This window comes from Theropithecus gelada, chromosome 9 (genome assembly GCF_003255815.1).
Source record: "Theropithecus gelada isolate Dixy chromosome 9, Tgel_1.0, whole genome shotgun sequence".
In the NCBI taxonomy this organism is placed as follows: Eukaryota; Metazoa; Chordata; class Mammalia; order Primates; family Cercopithecidae; genus Theropithecus; species Theropithecus gelada.
The window spans coordinates 74,808,000-74,830,369 of NC_037677.1; the positions used below are offsets into that span (position 1 = coordinate 74,808,000).

The 22,370-nt window shown below is 39.9% G+C and overlaps 1 protein-coding gene across 12 annotated transcripts in view; it reads left to right on the plus strand.

Annotated features, from left to right (window-relative positions):
- Window positions 1-22,370, plus strand: part of FAM13C (family with sequence similarity 13 member C) — a 114,969-nt gene that overhangs the window by 35,201 nt on the left and 57,398 nt on the right. For all 12 annotated transcript variants that reach the window (XM_025396762.1, XM_025396765.1, XM_025396769.1 and 9 more), the window contains one exon: window positions 3,413-3,531. In XM_025396762.1, the coding sequence (XP_025252547.1) occupies window positions 3,413-3,531 (119 nt within the window). The remainder of the gene's footprint in view (window positions 1-3,412; window positions 3,532-22,370) is intronic.

Sequence of the window (22,370 nt, forward strand, 5' to 3'; positions counted from 1 at the left end):
GTTAACGTTCCCCAGATGGTGGAGTCCACCTGGAACAGAGAAACGGGCTTACCAAGGAAGTAAGCCTTGGCCTCTCATGAATCTGGCTAAATCTCTTATAGAGGCAGATACATTTGATTGAGTACTACTATTCTTGTTTTGTACTCTTTCCTTTATAACTTTATGAATAAATGACAGCTGGCAGCACAAGACCTTTGAAAGCTACTGTTCTATTAATTCAATAAGATGATATCCCCATTTCTTCTGTCTTCTTTCTTTAAGGGAAAACATGAAATTATGTTTTAAAGCTGGTGCAACTAAGACTTGGGTTTTCCTCGCCTGTTCCCTGTGAGGTACTTGTGTCAGGACTTCTTGTGTCATTACATGCCAGGCTGTCCTGGGGATGCTCTGTAGTTCCTTAATGCCAATGCACACATCTGTTCAGAATTTCACCTTTCTCATTTTTGAACATTTCTTAAAATTGATGGATGCGTTTAATGTGACATTTTTTCCCCTAAAAGACTGTTATGTAATCAGGCCAATGATGGTTTATAATTGATGGTATCTTAGAATAGAGGAAAGGTAATGTGTTTTAGTTATCTATTGTTGCATAACAAATAACCACAAAACTTAAAATAGCAATAATCATATATTACCTTTCATGGCTTCTGTGGGTCAGGAACTCACCTAGGGCACACTAGGGAGGTCTGTGTCTACTTCAGGCTGTCTGGGGTATCAGCTGGAAGACTTAAAGCCTAGAAATTAGAAGCATCTGAAGGTTCATTGATTCCCATGTGAACTTTGCTGGGGCTATTGGCCCACAAGTGGTCATTCTATAAGGAGATAATGGAGCGGAAGGAACGAAACTAAAAATCTTTATTCCTTTTCTTATGAGTGAAATATTTTCCAAAATCATAAGGATCTCTGGAAGGAAGAATAAATTCGGCATTTTCTAAGAAAGGCTGTACTTGGGTTTCTGATCTGAGCAGAGCTTGTAGATCCGAACTTTGAAACACGATCTAACTTTTGGCAGTGGGAAGGGCAGCCTGTTATGACAATCACACATACATGTCATATCAGAGCTTGTTCCATCCATCAGCATTCAGGATGATTTGTACCAGACTTCTTATTTAGTCTTCCCCAATTCTCCCTACCATCTTGAGGTTTGAAATTCTTGGTGGGGAAAAGAAACATAGGTGACAGTGACACTCTTTTCCCCATTTGAATCAGGAACTTGATAGTCATCTGTATCCAAATACTCCTTATCTTTCCATTTTAGAGAAGAGTTCTTCTCTTGCAATCCTTTGAGATTTCTGATCTAAGCATATTAAAGAGACACTTTCTCTAAAGTTCTTGTTATTCATATCTAAGATGCATCCTAGATCCAAGGGAATCCAACAGTGTTTGGCCTCTGTAACCCTTCTCAACTTTTGAAGGTTCAAATAGTTAGATAAAATACTATTTTTGAAAAAAATAAAATCAAACACTACTCTTTCCTAAAAGGATAAAGTTTTAATAAAATGGACATTTTTGGTTTAAACCTTTTAGAGTTCAGAGGGGCCATTTCTTAAGGCCTACATCAATTGAGGTTTCTAACTATAATGTTTAAAGTAATATTGCTATTAGTATAGAAATGTGAAATAAGCATTCCACCACAAAAATAGGTTTTCTTTTGCTGAACTCATTTGGGTTAATTCTGCAAGGATTACCTGAGCACTAGGTTCAGAATATTGAGCTTTAAGAAAATGTTTGTAAAAGCAATATTGTTATCAGTAGTAGTCCATATCTGCTGTGTGCCTCCAATTGGCAGGCACTTGTGGAATTCATGGTATTATCCTCATTTTACAGAAGAGGAAACTGAGCCCAGATAACTTATGTAATTTGGCCAAAGTCATACACTGAGCAAGTAGCAAGCAGAACTCTGTCTCACATGAAAACGATTGTGTGGGGGAATTTGACCAGTATTTGGGTAGCTATAGAATTTTTCTCAAGCAACTACTAAGTCTAGGGGACTGGTGTATACTAATGGAAACTTTTCATGTGGAGGGTCTTCTTACCTGAAGCTGGAGGCTTCAAAGAATTAAAGAGAGGATCTTGATAGGGCTAATGCTTTCCTTTCCCACAACTCTGCATGACTGTTCCTACTTTACCCCTTTCATATGAAGGCATTCATATGATTTTGTTGTAGAGGCTTGTGATGATGACTTCTTGGCAAAAAGTCTCACCACGTTGTTCTAGTGTGCTGGAAACATGATTTCTAAGACACCTGACACATTGACACTTGTACTGACTTCAACCCACACCCTTAATAGAGGAGCTGGGTCTCTATTGTGACCATAATATATTGCACCAGAAGACCCAAATGCACTGCATTGCTTGAATAATTTGCCTGTATGATGGTACCCATCTGGAGCTACTGAATTTCTCACAGACTTTTGTTTTAGTATCTCATTTATTAGGTTAAAGAAGGACTGTTTTATTCTAAAGAAAGTTTTTCAGTTAGAGATTTGACATGGCTCAAAGATGATAATAGTGGAACTGTTGGATATATATAAACCTTTCATTTTTGGTATGTATGCATGTCTTTGTATTGAATCCAGATTAGTTTTAGTTTTGGTATGTTTATTCTGTAGAGTGTTTAGCACTCTGAAGTTTTTCTAAATTAATGAGCAATTGCATCATGGGTAACCCACATTGTGGTTTCTTTAGATGCAGTGTAGCCAATGGCAATAGTCTGTGTGTATGAGGGGGTATGTATGAGTGTGTGTATGATAGTGTGTGGCAGGATAAGGGAAGAGATATCAAGGACTCTTGAGATCTGGAATTTATAAAAATGATTTGTTCTTTAGTTTTCAGATTAACTTAAATTTTTCTCTTATTATAGAAATAATGTTTATTGTAGAAAACTTAGAAAATACATATGGGCTCCCAAAAATAAATAAACATGACATCTCAGAGTTAGTCACAGTTAAGATTTTGGTTCAACTTATTCCAATCTCATGTGTGTGGCGGGGTGTGTGTGTGTGTGTGTTTTACTATGTGTGAACATTCATATATATGTTTATTCTTGCATAAATAAGCCTGTACTATAAATATTCTTCTATGGATTATCTTTTCAGATGTATCCACTCATTCAATATTCTTCCATGACATCATTTTTAATGTCTGTACAATTCTTATTGTATGGCTATGCCATATCTTTTGGACATTTGATTTATTATTATTATTTTCTTTATTCTGTTTTCTTGCAGCAACTGACTGATAGAAGCTTTAAAAATTTTGGACCACTGAATTGGCTCCCTTCCCACACCACAATCAGCAGACTGTGTTATGCATTGCTGCTCCCCTGCCCTGAGACCCACTTCCGGCATAATAATGCAATGGAACTCATTGCTGTTGACAGCTCATCTATTTTTGCTGTTTCTTCTTGCAGGAGACAGAGCATGTGGTATCCAGCCAGTCAGAGGGTCAGGTGAGAGCAGGAACACCAGCTCATGAGAGTCCACAAAACAATGCCTTCAGGTGCCAAGAAACAGTGCAACTTCAACCAAGGTGGGCCCTTTGTTGTCAGAAGCTACTCTGTGCTTGTGATTACTTTCTCAGAAATGCCAACTGTGTGCTTGCCAACCCCACACAAGAGGCGAGGCTTTCTGACTTTTGTTGGCATTCCTTATAGTCAGAAAAGCTGCTTAAAGGGGCCTAGAAGGAGAATCGCTAAGTGAGTTTAAGATAAATGTAAATGACCTACTTTCTCTGGCTTCCATTTGAAAGTAATCTGCCTTAAGTCTCAGGGGGAAGTGGAGACAGGTCCAGCCCTTGGAGAGAAATGCTGATTTCATCCTTTCTTATTCTTTATTCTATGCTAGAGGGAGTTAGATTTTCCTTTGTGATAGTGATAAATTTGTGATGACCATGTAGGCACCACACCAACTGATTTTTACATAGTCTCTCATTTAGCCTTCTCTACTTTCTCATAAAGCTGTGTACTCATAGTCTGAAAGATATTAAGGCACTTGCCTAATGTTGCACAAGTGAAAAAGACTGAGCCAGAATTTGAACCCACAAATGTCTGATTGCAGCACGGCAGGTGCAGATTCTGTGCTGACCCAAGTGTCTTCCAGTGACCTTAGCCCTGACATAGCCTCAGGATGGCCTCTCTAGCCTGCTAGACCTGCTGGAGACAGCCCTGGATCCAGAGCAAGGATGTGGGTGGAAATCAGCCTGCAGAAAGGTTGGCATGACATTCTGATGGGAGCCTGGCATTGCAGCTGTCTATGGAAAGTCTCTTCTGGAAATAAACAGAAGAAAGAATTCAACCACTAGTTGTGTCAGCTGTCTTTGTAGGATCTTGTGTACAGTGTAATCATAGCCCTCTCTCAGTGGAAAGGGAGGGCTGTGTTTCTGAGCCTGACCTTTAGAATTGTTTTTCTAAGGCAGCACAGTCTAAATCAACAACTGCAGAGAAGATTGGCTATGCTATGCAGTTGTACTTTTAAATATCCAATATACCAGATTTAAAGGTTGGAGGGGACTTCAAAGATAAGGTGCTTCCCTATCCTGGTGGATTCATGGCCATCTTTTATAACCCTCTTCACAAGCTGACTTCTTTTATGTGTTTATTGTTACCTGACCTCAGGTAATACCTGTTGGATTCAGCCTTGTAATTTCTCCACTAATCAAGACATTCTGCATCCTATTTGAGGTATTATTGTAAGAAAGCTATTTTTTGGCTACTGGAATCAATTTAGTCAGTGACCCACCAGCCTGATGACTGTCTCCCTCAGCAAGAAAAAAGTCAACTATTATTCCCATGCGTATTTCAAAATAGTATAAAAGCAAAACAACGCAAATAAAAACCCAAACAAAGTCATTCATGCTTGTGTATGGAATGTATGGTGGTCCTGTAGGGGTAGATATTTAACGGAGACCAACAGGGGAAAATGATATTAGCAATTAACCTTCTCAAAGATGCTAGATGTTCAGTGAACTTAAAACCATTGTGTATCCCATTTTGTATTTTTCTTCCTCTGCCCCTTAGCAAACCTTCATAGGATCCTAAATATCTTGTCTTTTTCTCCTGCCCGTCTCCCATCTTTCATGTCCCACTTTCACAGAATTGAGCTTTCTGACCTAGCAACATTCCAGACTGTTCTGTGCACCACTGTCAGCAATCGCAGGATCTGGTGCTAAGTCACATATCAGGAGTGCTGTGAGGGTAGTTATGTCTAGTGCTGTTAGCTAAGTAACCTTTAAACTACAATTATTTATCACAACCATGGCGACATAATGGAACTTTAAAAAAATCCATCTCAGAATATTACAGGGATTGTGAAATTTGATGAACTGGTGAAATGAGATCCGAGACTAAAAACAACTTTTAATCAGGTAGCTCACATTCCTGATAACATTCCTCTTCTGTTTTAAGCCAGCATCTGGCCAGGTTTGGGTATACCATGCCAAATAGAATCTTGATAGAGACATGATACTGTAATGGGACACTCCAGACCTAGGTCTGGTTCAGAGTGAAGGAATAAGACAGGCTAAGTCTCAGCAGGTGTAAAATGCCATCTTCTTTGGGGCAGTGGGTTGGGGGAGAATGCTATTAACATAATGAACACTGTGAGAAAAGGAAGAAAGATCTCTCTGTAGCAAGAAGCCACCTTACTCCTTGGGGTCACACATCATTTGGGTGAGACTCAAAGGAGCAGTCAGTCTTCAGAAAATGAATCCATCTTCGTGGAGGTGAGATATTGGAGTGGATTGAGGTCATGAGGTGGGCATTGATCTTTCCACGAATGCCAAATAGTTTCATACCTACAGCTCTCAGAGTTCTCATGTTGTATATTGGGCTCTTTTGAGCACCAGGATCCTTTATGTATTTATGAGGATGAGATTCAGGAAGGTCTATGAACGTGTTTGCCCAAGTTTCTGTGTATATATACCTTATTATTGCTACTGTAATAACTGATCATGGCTTTAAACACAAATTTATTATCTCATAGTTCTGTAGGATAGAAGTTCAACATATGTCTCCCTGGGCAAAAAATAAAAATAAAAAGGTGTTGGCAGGGTTCCATTCCTTTCTAAAGGCTCTAGGGAAGAATCTATCAATTTCCATGCCTTTTCCAGTTTCCAGAGGCTGCCCACATTCCCAGGCTTATTGTCCCTTCCTCCATTTGCAAGCCACCAACATTGCATTTCTCTGATCATTCTTCCATAGTCACATCTCCCTCTGATCATGGCTGGGAAACATTTTTTGATTTTAAGGATTCATGTGAATAGGTTGGGCTCACTCAGATCTCAAGGTCCTTAATTACATTTTCACAGTCCTTTCTGTCACATAAGGTAAGATGGCAGAGGAGGGACAAGGATGAAGACATGGACATCTTTGGGGAGCTATTATTCTGTCCACTACATGTATGTTTATTTTTTTCTAGTGAAAATCTCTAAAACATTTATCAGACTCTCATATGGCACATATAACCCCAGAAAATATTTAGAACCCCTGTCCTAATGTCTTTCTACCTCCAAGTTTGAAAACACATGACTCCAGGGAAGATTCAGAACGGTTAAATGAAGGTTAGCCTAAAGCTGCCTCATTACATATTTTAAGTTCAGCCTAAAGGTTTTTCTGTATATCGTGAACTATAATCTAAATGGAGTTGTGTACAGACTGTAGCCTACTCTTGCACCAATCACCAAGTTGTGGCCAAAGGTGGCCAGCTGTTCAAATAAGGTAAACGCCGAATTGTAATGAATCCAGCTGTTTCTGCACCTCACTTCTGTTTTCTATATGTCACTTTCCTTTTTCTGTCCATAACTCTTCTTCCACCATGTGGCTGCGCTGGAATCTCTGAGCCTACTCTGGCTGGGAAGGCTGCCTGATTCGAGAATTGTTCTTTGCTCAATTAAACTCTTTTAGATTTAATTCAGCTAAAGTTTTTCTTTTAACAGAACCCTTGTCCTAATGTCTTTCTACTTCCAAGCTGGCTTGTTCTGATTTCCCTTAACAGAGCCAGTCTCAGATACAGTTAAAGCCACTTCTATCTTCTTTCACTGCACCCTTCCTCCCGTTTGCCATGCCCTGCCCTTCCCTATATTATAGTCCTTGGCCTTAAAGTGCCACACATTAGAGGATTCAAATTTGGTGTCCTACAGGTGTATCTGGTGTGGAGACATATTTGGCTTGTACAAAATTAAACTATTTTGAATCAACGTTTTAAAATCAAAAGTTTTTACAGATTTTTGGCTTTCTTTGGAAGAATCTGAAGGTAGGATAACCCAGGGCCTACATTCCTCCAAGGTAACAACTAGCTGGAGCTGAGGAGTAGCTTTCGATTTTTTTCACAATTTCTACCCAGCTCTCCTCATTTATTTATGCTCTTTGCTGAGCTTCTATAGGCATTTGATTTATAATGCCTGCTTCAATCATTTTCTTCCTGGCAACTGCTGCTCCTGGGGACTCTGTAGCTCCCTGGAGCTAAGTCCTCTTGCAAGAAAATGTCTTATCATGTGGTGATGGCTGATATTGTCTTAATGCCATCTTTTCCCCAGATGACATGTTTTCATTTGAATATGGGCTTTCAGAGCACGAGTGGAAGGGCTGGGTTATTATACTACTCTGGCATACTCCTCAATACCTGGTATTTTCAAAACATGTAAAATTAAAGAACTGTGGTTAGTTAGAGCTGGAAGAAACCTTAGTAATCATTTAATACAACTCTCATTTTCTTCTTTGACACCCAGTGAGGCCGTGATTTGCTCAAGTTCTCTCTCCCCTTGATAATAGAACCAAGATTAGTACCATCAATCTGTATTGAGTTGCCATTTAATGAATATGCATTGGTTTGACTGATTTTTAGAGCTAAAGCCAGTACCAATCCTGTAAACCCTCAGATATGACAAAGGGAAATTTATGAATGTAACAGAATATTAATGCAGTTGGGGATTTCTTACTAAGCTAAGAAAATTTACTTTTGAGAATGATTAACTTACATATATTTAAAATATTGTATTAAAATTTATGACGGCATTAAACCTTTAATGTTGTTAAAGACCTTGTCTGTATAAACAGGAGCTATTCTGTAGCATTGTCTTACTGTTAATTAGGTTGGTGGTTACATTGTGAGCTCCAGTTCATTATTGGCCTCTTCATCCGGATTCCCACATTAGAGGAGGTTGAAGATCCTTAGCAAGGATAATGGCCTTGGATGGCCTCCACTATTTTTTGACATTCCAGATGAAAGAGAAAGCTGGGGGCTTTGTTGCTTTATAGAAAGAGGAAGTTTTGTTGGCAACAACTTTTCTATGGGGGATAAATCCTTTCATCTTTTGTTTTTGAGATAGATAATGTGTGTGTGTGTGTGTGTGTGTGTGTGTGTGTTTGAATAGCTAATTGTTTCTTATTTGAATGTTTTTCATAGAAGTAAGCAGAGTCTTAATGAGTTCTGCTAAACAGAGAAAGAATGAGTAAGAGAATGAGCACTGAGATTTTTCATATTAATAATACAAAAGACATATCTCCCTTCTTGAACTGTACCTGATCTCTGCATATTTCTAGGATGTTCTTCTCCTCCCTCATTAGCGTCCTCCTATGATTTTGTTTTGTTTCTTTTTAAAAGGACAGCAGGGATGAGGTAGAGATAAAAAAAATAGCTTGTCTTCACAGTGCTTTGAGACTCCCTGGTATACAGTTGGATAATGAGTGAGTATTGACCTAGCTCACATTGACTATCCCACATAGAAAGGGAGCCAGATAGGAGGGCTCTCCTTCATTGCCCACACATACTGCCTCCCTCTGTAGACACAGAAACAACCTGGTGGAAAGAAAGAACTTTCAAACGAAGAGATCCAGGGTCTTATCTCACATCTATCAGGTGACCATGGTCATTTCACTCAAATTCCTGGGCCCCCTCCTCTAACATAAGGAATTTGGGTCAAATGATTTCTAGAGCTTCTTCTGGCTCTAACATTGAAAATGCTCAACACTCTAGATATTTAAAAGATTAGACATGGGAAGACTTTAGCTTAAGAATACAAGCTCCTGAAGATGCAGATGAAAATAATTCCCCCTCCCCTGCTGTAGAGCACAAAAATCCCACACCCAGTCCGTAAACTGCTGGTTGAAAAAAGAGCCCACACTTGATTATTTTGGAAATGAAATCCTTCTTTTTTGTTGTTTTTTAAAGGAGACTACCCTTGGTCATTTGATAAATTGTTAGCACCTTCACTAATAATTTGGCCTAAGGATAAAAGGGAAACTTAGAGACATTCTCTCATTCAAAATGCTACTACTACCACTGCTACTAATAATAAAATAAGTGAAACATTGGAAAATATAGAAAATCCCAAGGATGTAAAAATGACTTGTTATCTTACCTCCCAGATACAACTGCTATTACCATTGGAGTGCACATTCTTATATTGTTTGTTTTAATGTTGTCATAAAGAGAAATTGTGTATGAAAGGGGCTTCTGGATGCACTGGGCTTTAAATCTGCTAGAAGCACTATTTACTTCAAGCAGGCCCTAGAGTAGAAAGTTAGGCAAGAATGCATGATGATTGTACAATAATCATGTATAGCAGTGTGCTTTTCTACATAAGACCAGTAAGATGAGTAATAGAGTAGTAGGTTAATTATCACGAGATTGGTGAGTTCATTTATGGCTAAATTGAACAATTTAATTTTCCATAACAAATATTCTAACATACAATTTCTATAAGAAACATGTTTACAAGCTTTGGTATCATTATAGCCCTTTGTTAGAAATGATATTTCAAGGAGACCAAACAGGAAACTTTGTCCTTAACATCTGAACATCTTGGAAAGTTTCTTGGCTTAACATAAAATAGATATAAGAGAAATTTGAATAATGATTATAGGAGACAGAGAATATATAAATTTAAACCTAATTTAGAACTTTGACCAGCTGGTTAAGTGTTCAGTATGCCTGAGGCCACTAGAATGGGGCTAATCTTTAACTTACTCTTCATCTTCCCAATGAAGCCATGGCTACTCCCATATTTCTGTTATAGTTATTTGTCAATGAGGTTATTCCTTTTTAAGCTTTACATTAAGTACTACAGACACACACACACACACACACACACGTTATGTATAGTGACATACGCATACACACAGAGCTCCTACTCAACCCTCTATAGGTTTTTTTTCTTATATTCTTATTGCTAGATTAAAACATTTTTGGGATTAGAGAGATAGATAGATGTATATATATACACACATATATATATATCTAAGAATATATTATATATAATTACATTGCTTTATGTTACATTATAATATACATTGTTATATATTACATTATGTTATACATAATTATATTACATTGCTATGTAACTTGTTTATCCTGCTTAATATTATATTTTCCATATCATAAAATACACTATAACGTATGTAATGGCTGTAAAATATAGTCATGTACCACATAATAACATTTCAGTTAACAGTGGATGTGTATAATAGTAGTCCTGTAAGATTAAAATACCATATTTTTACTATACCTTTGTGTGTTTAGATATGCAAATACCGCTGTATTACAGTTGCCTACAGTCTTCAGTACAGTAACATGCTCTAGAGGTTTGCAGCCTAGAAACATTAGGCTATACCATATAGCCTAGGTGTGTAGTAGGCTATACCATCTAGGTTTCTGTAAGTATACTCTGTGATGTTTGCACGACAATGAAATAGCCTAAGGATACATTTCTCAAAATATATCCCCATCACTAAGGGATACATGACTCTATTCCTTTTACGGATATACCATCATTTATTTAATGAAATCCAAAGTATTTGATATTGCAGTTACTTATAGGATTTATATTTGTATTTATTGCTGTAGTAAACATCTTAAAAACAATATCTTTATGTGTATCCATTATAGTTTTCTTGGTTTGTGCTTAAAAGTCAAAGTTGTCTAGGCATAGGATTTGGAGTAGCTAACTGAAATGAAACTTAAGATATAAATTTTTAGCCAGGCACACTGAGATTACAGTTCATGCTTGTAATCTCAGTACTTTGGGAGGCTGAGGCGGGCAGATCACTTGAGGTCAGGAGTTTGAGACCAGCCTGGCCAACGTGGTGAAACCCCATCTGTACTAAAAATAAAATACAAAAGTTACCTGGGCATGGTGGCACACACCTGTAATCCCAGCTACTTGGGAGACTGAGGCATGAGAACCACTTGAACCTGGGAGGCAGAGGTTGCAGTGAGCTGAGATCACACCATTGCACTCCAGCCTGGATGACAGAGCAAGACTTTGTCTCAGAAAAAAAAAAAAAAAAAAAAAAAAAAGATATACAATTTTCAGTTATCTGATCATGGAAGAAGATAGGGATATAATAGACAACTAGTAACTTTGAGAGATAAAAGATAAAAGTCATGTGGGTGAATTTCTGTATGTGTTGGAATCATAGGATGGTGGCTCTGGGTGGAATGTTGGAGACAATCCAGTTTAATCGCTTCCCCCTTCCTTGTGTAGATATTTCCGTTTCAACCGCTAGCCTTCATGGTTTTCTAGTTCACATTGTGCTAAGGGCAAAGTGCTTCTGGCTTTAACATTCCCAGAGGACATTTGAAAGTCATGTGGGGGATGGGAAAATTCTTTGTTGTGTGGGATGCCTCATTCATGTCAGGGACTCTGACACCTTTGGCTCTAGCCCACAGAATGCCAGTAGATAACTCCAGCTTCAGTAATAATCACAAATAGCCCCCAGATTTTCTATGTGGCCCCTAGGGGACATACCATCACCCTGTAAAAACACAAAAACAAAAAAATCCCACTAAATTTCATGATAGATACATTATCTAAAATCATGTTTTATGTGAGTCTTTATTAACATGGGGACATGATCTATTTATAGGTGGAAAAAAGCAATTACATAACAGTATCACAAGATGTTCCTATTTTTGCTTAATATATAATTATTTACAGAAACATATACTAGAAAGACATAAATCCATATTTTAGTGGTGGTAATTTTGGGGGGAGATGAATTACAGGTGATTAAGAAGATATTTTTTGTGCTTTTACTTTCCAAGTTCCCCCACTAGCGTTCCCCTACTAAGTTTGTAATTGGCAGAAAGTGATAAGTTTATGTTATTTGCAAGACAAATAATAGTACCTACTATTTCTCTGGCTTTATTTATTTAGTAATGATTGAATCTTACTTTGGGACAGACATGACTATTAGGAGAATATTAGGAGAGAACAGATTTATTTTTTATTTTTGTTAACTGGGAAAACTTAAAATGAATTTTCAGTGACACTTGTGGCCTTTGTGGTTTAGGTCACTTGGGGTCAGAAACCAAATACTACAGATGATTTTGTAGGTTTAAATAATGTTTAAAACCATAATTTGTATCATAGGTGCCTCTTTTCTTCAGTGTTTGCCTCAGTAGAAAGTCTCTTCTTATACTGTTGAGCAGCATGCCAAGCCTCTCAGGGGTTCAGTAGCACAGAATTCTTACCAAGTGCACTCCAATGACCCTGCAGATGCAGGGACAAGGGAAATATCAAGACCCGTTGAAGTGGGGGTGAGGTCCAAGGGGAGAAAGATTGAGAAGGGGTAGATGCAGGAATAAGCCAGCTGTCGAAGTCTTCTTAGTGCCTTAAGTTTAGCACCAACACAAGAAAACAGTTTTGGCCAAACCTAGACTATTGAATAAATAGAAAAACACATAAGAGAGCCCCTGGGAAGGGCCTAGGACATATGCAAGATACTATAGTGTAAAGAGGAAAGGCCTTGGCAGTATGCAGACCTGGATGCTAGTTCCAGCTTTGCTGCTTCCTTGGACAGATTCCCTAACCTCTCTGGGCTTGGATTTCTTCAGATGTGTGATGAAGATGAAAATATCTACTTCCCAGAGCTACTGTTGCAAGGATTAAATGAGACACTGCATGTTCAGCTTCATTCAGGGTCTGTCCCACAGCAGGGGCTCAGAAGATTAATGTTGTGGCTCCATAAGAGAGGAGATCCTTCCTCCATGAAGGGTTTTGCTTAGCTCCATGGTACTGATCTATGGCTTGCCAACACATCCATCTTGCTGCTAGTGTTATCTCTTCTCTCCTCCATTTATCTAAATTTTAATCTCATCTCAGAGCCCAGCTCACTCCCAGATTTTCATGCACCTTCTCCTTTCTCAATAGCCCATGTTGATCTCTGTAGTTAGAACATGATCAATGTAACTAGATACATGGGTACTATTGTTCAAAGAGTTTGGTTTATCTCTTCAAATAGGATATATGTCTATTTTCTGTAATTCTTTTGAATGTGCAGTTTTCAGCACAGTGCTGAACTCATAGGTTCAGTAGTTTAGTAAAGTTTCTGCTTATTAATTCTTAGGTAGGCAATTCCATGGAATTCTGGTTTGCCCTCCATAATATCATGCCTCTCTTGGCCATATTTCATTATGGTCCTTTATATACCTGGCCCTTCACAAGCTCTAGTTTGCTTTTGTGTACACTGGCTGTGCTTCTTGTGCTTCCATATCCATCCTTTACAGAGCCCAGATTACCTTTATAGATCTGTTTTTCTGCACATCTTTAAGCTAGACCTTAGCTTCTCTCTAGTTGAACCAAAAACTATGCATCCCTTGGACCAGTTGGTTTCCCAATTCAATCTCAACTGAATTGCCAGTTGAGATTCCAGTGATTTGGACTCTCTTGCTCAACTTGGACATGTGATGCAGACAATTTCAAAAAGGTTTTTAAAGGGATTGCACATGGCAAAGTGGTCCTAGTTGACCACGAATAGTCATGGTTGGAAAAGTGGGGATCAAGAAAGTGGTCCTTTTCAATGTGTAATTACTGCCAACCTTGCTGATCTTGCTCGTGTGAAACAAACGAGACCCAGGCTATTGCATGACAAGCAGTTGTTTCTTGGTAATGCGGTTGGTATTCTCTGCAAACGATGGAAACTAACTGTGTTTGATTCAGGCAAAGAAAGGGATCTAAATTAAGGCTATTGGTTAGCTTAAAAAATTGAACTAAGGGCAAATATGCTTTGGGAAGGGTAAGAACCAGGCCTGGTCCATGGATTTCTGGATTCACAATGACAGGAACATGTTACTCTGAGGTGTTATCACTGGATGATCCCATGCTAATACAACAGCTTTTCATTCCTGCTCAAGTTTTGACTTCAGGGAGAAGGAACTAACTGGCCTAGTTCAGGCCATATGTTTACCCTTGCTTGTAGAATTGTGGAGAGCTGGTTTCCCAAGGGAAAGGGAGGTTGATGTCAGAAGAAGTGGATTGGAGATGAAAAATGCTGAACAGATGAATTCAGTATAGTGTTGGGTGACTTGGGGGCATGGGAAGAACCTGGAGCTGTTGGAGGAAGAGAACTAAGAACCAATTTTATGGGTCAGAAAGGCTTGGTGTAGCTTGCCAAACTTAAGTGAGTCAAAGGCATGGAGAGACCAGGGCTCCTCCAACTTGCCTTCCTGATCATTAACTCACCCTTGCCCCTCAGACCCACACTGATTCAGGTTCTTTTCATCTTGTGCTAAGTCGCATCAGCAAAGACAATTAAAGCTGGAGTGTACTGAACTACAGAGAAAATGTGCCAGATGATGTCAGAAAGGTTGGTGGTGGACACACTACATGGGGCCTGGTAGCCTGCGTGTTGATTCTTGGATTTTGTCTAAGTCTAGAGGAAAACCACTGGAGTTTATAAACAGGAGTGACAGACTCAGATTTACATAAAAAGACCACTCTGGGTACTGTGTGTTGTATACTGTACTGTGTGTTGTACGCAGAGGTACATCTTGGAAGCTAACATGTCATCCCTGTGGGAGGTGCTGGTGACAATGAAGATGGAGGGAAGATGACAGGTGGAGGATACAGACTCGTGACTCTTTCCTTTTGGGAGAGAAAGAAAATCTTGAATAGGGAACAGGCAGCATTTAGGCTTGATTAATATTAATGCCTACTCAAATCCCCTGTGTCTTGAAAAATATTCTTCTGTTCCAAGAGCTAACCTGATTGATACTTTAAAAGTTAAAGTGTTGCAAGTCTGAGTATCAGTTGTAATATCAGAGGAGCCAGTGTGATACGTAGTTACAAATATTCGTCAGCTATTCACCTGTCATTTAAATTCCGAGCCCTCCCCCAATGTGGCCCGTCACTTGTGATACTCTGTGCCCTTCACTTCATCGGTCCCTGATCTAAATCTTCATTCGTGTGATTAGGTTTTTCTCTTTCCCCCAACTGTAAGCTCCAAAAGACAGAGATTGTGTCTACTTTGTCACCACTTTCTTACTTGAGATTCCTCTTGAAGGTGGATTCTGATAGATAGGAGGACCTGGGTACAGGAAGGTGGCCCCAGGAAATAGGAACTAGGGAAGGAGGAAGAGCCCACAACAGGTGTGCAACTTGGTAGGTTGTCACTCTGAGCAAGTGGGGTCTCTCTGAGGAACTGTGTAGACAGTATCTCAGACTTATCCCTCTGAAAGTTGAGGGGGGCTCTGCAGCATTTATTCACACCCCCACTTCTCTTCTGGCTGCGGGCTGCTCCCAGGGGAGTTAAATCTGCCACACATGCAGGCTGAGGAAATTAGCCCTGCCTGGCAAAAAGCCTTGAAGCAGAAGAATGAAGAAACTTGGCAGATGCTTGAGGTGGGATAAGGGGAGCAGGCAGAAGTGTCCTCGGAGCTGAAGTATTGGTTATAACCACTCTGTCTCCTGGGCTGAGCACTGCCTGGCACATGGAGCAGGTGTCTGATCATTATTTACTATGTATATGGAATGAATGAGGTGATGCAAGCAAAGTGCCTTGTAGCCTGCTCAGCAAACCACATGCTGCTATAATTATTACTCCTAATAATGTCTTATTAGGGCCTCTGCTCTCACTCATTCACCAGGAAAAAACCTGCTGGATCCTATGTCCTCAGTATTCCATCCAAAATGTGTTCTTTATGGTTCACAGTGCCTTTTAAACCACACCCATGTCTACTTTGCCTCCACTCTGCCAATTCTGAAGCTGGCCCTGTGCACCTGACTCATTGCTCACCCATTCTCTGGGCATTGGCTGCTTCCAGTCTCTGTTCCAGCTCACCAAAGTGAGAAGTGGTACCTTTTCCACCACAGCTGGGTTGCCCCGTATTTGAAATTTTTCATCGTGTTTTGAGGGGCTCAGCCTTTCCCTCTTTGGGAATGTGTTCCCTGGGGGAACAGGCCAGAAACACCATGTCACTCCTATACTCAAAGAAGTTCCTCCCTTGTGCCGTTTAGCCACTGGTGTCCTCCCAGGCTGTTGCACTTGGACTTTTAGGATAGTGTTCCCCAGTTAGGAATCCCCTAGAGTGCTTGTTAACTATATGTCGTCATCCTACTTTTCTGGAAATTCTGATTCAGTAGGTTTGGGTTGTGGCCCAGGAATCTCTGTTTTAATAATACTGGCTGATTCTAATCTTCAGAGAAGTACAAGGTGGGAGGTGGTGGTTGGGGGAGTTGGCTTCTGGGAGGGTATACTGTTGGGGATCAGTGTTCTGTTTCTAGCTGCAGCATCCTTGGGAGTTCATTGGCCTGGACAAGTGGATACATGGGTTAGGAAGTCAGTTTCTGATCATCCATGGACTTCTAGTTTTGTTTTCTTTCAGCAGTCTCTTGGGGAATAATTTTAAACACTGTGGCTTGGTTTCTTTTTAATCTTTGAAGTTGGCTGCTTAATATTCGACCTCAGTCCTTTCGCAGACATTTAGTAAGAACCAATAAGAGAATGTCTTCAATGTGGTTTTGACTCTCCAGAGAAAGGAACTTCCTATTTACTGGTATTAATGGCTGTTATTGTTTCTAATAATATTACTGGAATTTATTGGCATCTTGTCTGTGTCTGCATATAGAGCTATTGTTTGTATATAAAGCGTGTTTTGCTCAGAGGGTTGTCCTCTTGGGATATACCTTTTGTTTTCAAAAGAGTTTCAGGAAACACCAGTCATACAGCCAGCCAGCAGTCATCCGGGTATACATTAGTGTATCCCAAGTATTGCTTTCTAATAGAAAGGCTTAATTTTTTAATGCAGTGGAATATCCTGAATTCTGAAGATGTGATGGGAGTCAGCACTGCTCAGTTCTAAGGCTCTGATTCTATGTGAAGTATTCTGAAAAGTGTGTTGGATGCTCTCCTTTTACTCTTTCTGCCCAGGTTTTTTAGGTCATGGGTTCAAAAGCTACTAATTTCATAGATCTCTTCAGGGAAGAAATGCATTTGTTATGGGAATGAGCGTCATTCCATCCTCCAGGCTCTGCTAGCATGCTATAGATGGAGGAGGGAGCATCAGTTATAATTACTTTACAGACTCAGGAATATATAAGAATTGGCAGCTGCCCATAACCCTGGGATGAATACTTTATTTACAAACATATGAGTGCCTCCCGTGTGTCATATGCCAGGCTTGGCCCTAGAGATAAAATGTTAAGCAAGGCTCCTATGGTCCTTGCTCCACAGTGCTCACCATTGTGAGAAATAGACAATCAAATAATTATACAAATACATGATTAAGAACTAAGACCTGCTGCACAGCAGACGTAGAAGATCAGAATACAGTGAGAACATATACATGAAAGGGAGACCTGATTGGGAGCTATCTAGCATCCAAAGTATGAATGAGTTACTTAGGAGAGAAAGTGGAGAGGGAACAGCATTACAGGCACGTGTGAAGGCCTGCGCTGGAAAGGAGCATGGTGCATCCACAAAACTGAAAGAATGCCAGTGTAGCTGGAGTTCAGAGAGGGAGTCTGATGCAAGCTAAGGTTGAAGAGTGGGCAGATGCTAAATCCTTCAGGGTGTCATAGGATACTCTCAGAATTTTGATTTTTATTTTAAGTATAGTGTGTAGAAGGGTAGTGAAAGATCTTGTGTGGATGGTGGCCTGAGGAGGGTAGAGGGGAAGTAGGGAGACCAGGGAGGAAACTACTGCCATTCACGTTGTACAAATGAGAGGTGCTGGTGGCTTGGCCCCAGATGGCAGTGGTAGAGATAAACGGGAGGGGACAGACACAAACATTATTTGGGATAAGAAATTGAGAGGCTTGTTAATAACTTGGTTATTGGGCTTAAGGGAAAGAAAAGTGTTATATCACTGTCAGTTGTCTTCCATGAGCCATTGGCAAGATGGGGAAGCTTTTCACTGCAATAGGAAACACTTTCCTCTGCTAATTTAATTATAGATAGTTAAAACATTGGTATAAATATACAACTGTGAGCTACAATGTGGCGTTTTCACAAATTATCACATCCTGCAGTTTGACACTGTCCTTAGGCCAAGAAAAATATCTTAATGCTTAGTTGGTTTTATTGTTTTGAATTCCAGTACACCTCCTGTGAGAAGGCCACTAGAAGATGACCCTACAGGCTGACTCAGCACGAGCTTTAGGGTTGCAGCAAAGTGGAAACATCAAACATTTTTAGAAAAGTTGTATTTCAGTGGGCTATCCACAAGTTTGCAGTTTGAATCCAGGTGAAAGCTCTTTTCATATCAGCACACAATTAAGTTTTGCATTTCTCTGTTGAGAAGTATTTTTTAGTTTGAATTATATACTGGTGGCAGCAGTAGTGGTGGCAGCAGTGGCAATGGTGGTGCTGGTGGTGGTGATGGTGATGCTAGTTGGTGGTGCTGGTGCTGGTGGTGGGGGGTGATGACGGTGGTGATGCTGGTGGGTGGTGGCAGTGGTGGTGGCAATGGTAGTGGCAGTGGTGGTGGTGATGGTGGCAATGATGATGGTGATTGTGGAGGTGATGGCAGCAGTTGTGGTGATGGTGGTGATGGTGGTGGTAATGGTGGCAGTGGTGGAAGGTGATGATGTTGGTGAATGGTGGTGATAGTCATGGTGGTAGTAGTGGTGGTGATGGTGATAGTGGTTATGGTTGGAGGTATCACATGCTCATCACTACTGAGGGCTATAATTGGGCTCTGAGGAGTGCAGGCTGCATTTCTCATTGCCAGGACCTGGACTGGAGGACAAGGTTACACTGGAGTTACTCTGACTGGCTGACTCATTGTGGTCCCCTTTAGAAGCATGCATTTGATATATATTTGCTTAGTTACTTTCCTATTATTGTTTTGGACACAGGCAGCAAGAGAATTGAAGGGAGTGTTCAGTGTGACCCAGTTTTTGTGTGTAGGCCAGCTTCCAGGAAGGATTGTAAATGGTTCAAGCCATATCTTTAAGTATCTTAAAAAGAAGGGAGTTTGAGATGGCTAGCTACTGTTCCAGTTCTCCTTCATTCATTGCTAAACTTCTCCAGTGAGAAGCTTCATTTATTTTTCCTGTTCTACTATGATCTTTATTGTTTTCAATCCAGTGGCCTTTTCTTTTCTCCCCTTCTGTTTCTCATTATCTCTAGGTGACTTTGACACTTTGTAGCAGTGTGAGCCTGGGCCATTCTCCTGCATGTCCTGTTCTTCTTGCCTTGCTTTCTTTTTCTCCATAATACTTAGCATCTGGTGCATCATAATCACTGGTTTATTTCTTTTTGTTCTCCTCCTCCCATGAGAATGTAAGTTCCACAAGGGCAGACTTTATTTTATCCACTGCTTTGTTCCCAACACCTGCAACAGTACCTAGCACATAGTTAGTGTTTAAAAAATATTTGTTGACTGAATGGATGAAGTATTTAACTACCCTTTCTCCTATTAGGTCAAATAGATATAATAATGCTAGTCTCATATGGTGACCTTGAAGATTAAATAAAATAATGTAAGTAAACTGCCTGGAAGACCCACCCTGGGGTAGTAAGGGCTGGTGAATTGAAGTCATTCTTGGGTCTAGTTCTTTCTCTAATTTATCCATCTGTTGAAAAGGTATATATTGAGAAGGTGCTAGGTTCTCTGCCTAGCATATAATGAAGGAAAAAGTGATGCAGAATCTGCCCATATGACCTTACCTGTGGCCACTGTACACCATCGAAATTATCATCACCCCCTTCCTCTGCTGAACACACGTAGAGTGCCCAGTTCTAGGGTGAACCCTGGCCAGACATTTTTACTTCTCTATTTCAGCCTCACTTCAAATGTCTAAATCTGAACTCATGAATTGCCTCTCTTTATGAAAAATATTACATGTTTTTCTGACTTCATTAACAAAAAAACCTACCATTTTCCTTGTCACACAGACTCAAAAGTTTGTAATAATTTTTATTACCCCATCTCTTTCACTCCATACTTTGAATCCACACCCAAGACTTCTTGATTGCTTTTATCATTGAAAAATGTCTTTTATCTGTCTCTACCTCTCCAGTTTCTCACCACCATTCTTCTTTTTCGTTTGTTTGTTTTAGAGATGAAGTTTTGCTCTGTCACCAAGGCTGGAGTGCAGTGGCACAATCTCAACTCACTGCAACCTCCGCCTCCCAGGTTCAAGCAATTCTCCTGCCTCAGCCTCCTGAGTAGCTGGGACTACAGATGCATGCCACCACACCCGGCTAATCTTTTGTATTTTAGTAGAGATGGGGTTTCACTCTGTTGCCCAGGCTGGTCTCAAACTCCTGGGCTCAGGCAACCCACCCGCCTCAGCCTCCCAAAGCGCTAGGATTACAGGCATGAGCCACTGCACTTGGCCTCTCACCTCCATTCTAACATCATTTGCCCTGATCCTTGATTTGCTGAAGTGGCTTCAAGACTCGGTGTTGATTAGCTTTATCATCATTTAAGATTTTACTAGATTCTAAGTCTCCTTAAGGAACTGCCTCTGATTGTCTATTATTGTTTCCCCAACACTGGACCAGGCACACAGTAGACATTCAGATGGCGAGTAAATTAAATTATCATTGATGCTCTAGACTACAGTTCTCAAACTTGTTCTGGAGGTTTATCTAATGGTTAAGAGTAGTTTTCTTGGAAGATCATGTGAGTATATTCCACGTAGGCTCTTCTCTATATCTCACTAATATATACCATATATTTTTAACAAAGTATATTTCTGTTTCTTTCCATGAATGTTCGCTACTTGGTTATTTGTTTTACCATCTGCTGTCACTCATCAACAAGGAGCTTGCACCAAAGCCCTAGAAAAATTTGTATTTGAAGAGTGTAAACCGGTAAATATTTTTTTCTATTAGAGAATACCACTCTTCCATTTTGCTGGTGCTACTCTGTAGAAACATAGTTTGAGAACTATTGAGGGTTACAAAGAAACTACGAGCCATTCAAAGTGTTAGCAGTCTTAGAGACAGGATTACCCCTGTCTCTAAGACTGCTTTTGCCTATTTTGTGGGAAAGAGCTATTTTGTATTTTCTGATGCACTGAAATCACTGTTTGTGTCTCAGGGGACTGATGGATATAAGATGTGTGAGCCAGCAGTCTTCCTCCTCACCCTTTTTTTCCCCTTGAGCTGTCTATGCCTGAGCGCATGGTTGGGAGCCTTAGTCTCTCTCCCACCCAGGAGGGAAATGCTGGTTTGTTCAGGCATGAAGGACATTAGTTTGACCTTCACAATTTTCTTCTGTAACCATCTCCTGAACTTTTCTCTTTAGAAATTGTTTGCACAGTAAGCAAAGCTTATAGAGTTAAAAAAAATGTATTTTTAAGAATATTTTAAAGAAGTTAGGCTCCTGGTATTTCTAAATGTACAGTATGACATTTAGATATTGACCTTTTTGCCCATTTAGAGGACATATATGCTTTCTTCAGGATTCAAATTGGAGCAGAATAGTAACTGTAAATAATTAGATCCCCAAAGAAATCTTTTTATAAATGTTAACACTGAAAAATCTCTTATTCATTAAGATAACTGTCCTTTTCATAAGGATAAGAACTATAAGTTAATATGTTTATTATATAATAGTATTCAGACTGTTTCAGAAAAACTTGAATTCTATTTAACAGATGATATTGGACCATAGAATTTAACAAATCATGATTTGGACCTAAGGATCTTTCAACAGTGGAGTTTTGTGTATTTTGTTTTTGTTTGTAAGCTAAAGAAAATTGACTTACTGTAGGTAGATATGCCTAAAGTTCATTTTCATCTGTTGTCAGCTATGTAGTGGCAAAACCCAGCTTCGCCATGTGTCTCAGTCCATTTAGTGTTGCTATTGCAGAATACCTGAGGCTGCATAATTTATAAGGAAAAGAAATTTATTTGGCCCGCAATAATGGTCACTGAAAAGGCTAAGATTGGGTGGCTGCACCTGGTGTGGCCCTCAGGGTGCTTCCACCCATAGCAGAAAGCAAAGGGGAGTTGACTTGAACAGAGATCATATAGTGAGAGAGGAAGCAAGAGAGTGAAACCAAGGAAGCCAGACTCTTTTCAACAAGCTGTTCTCTAGGGAACGAATGTCTTCCCTTCCCTTCCCTTCCCTTCCCTTCCCTTCCCTTCCCTTCCCTTCCCTCCCCTCCCCTCCCCTCCCCTCCCCTCCCCTCCCCTT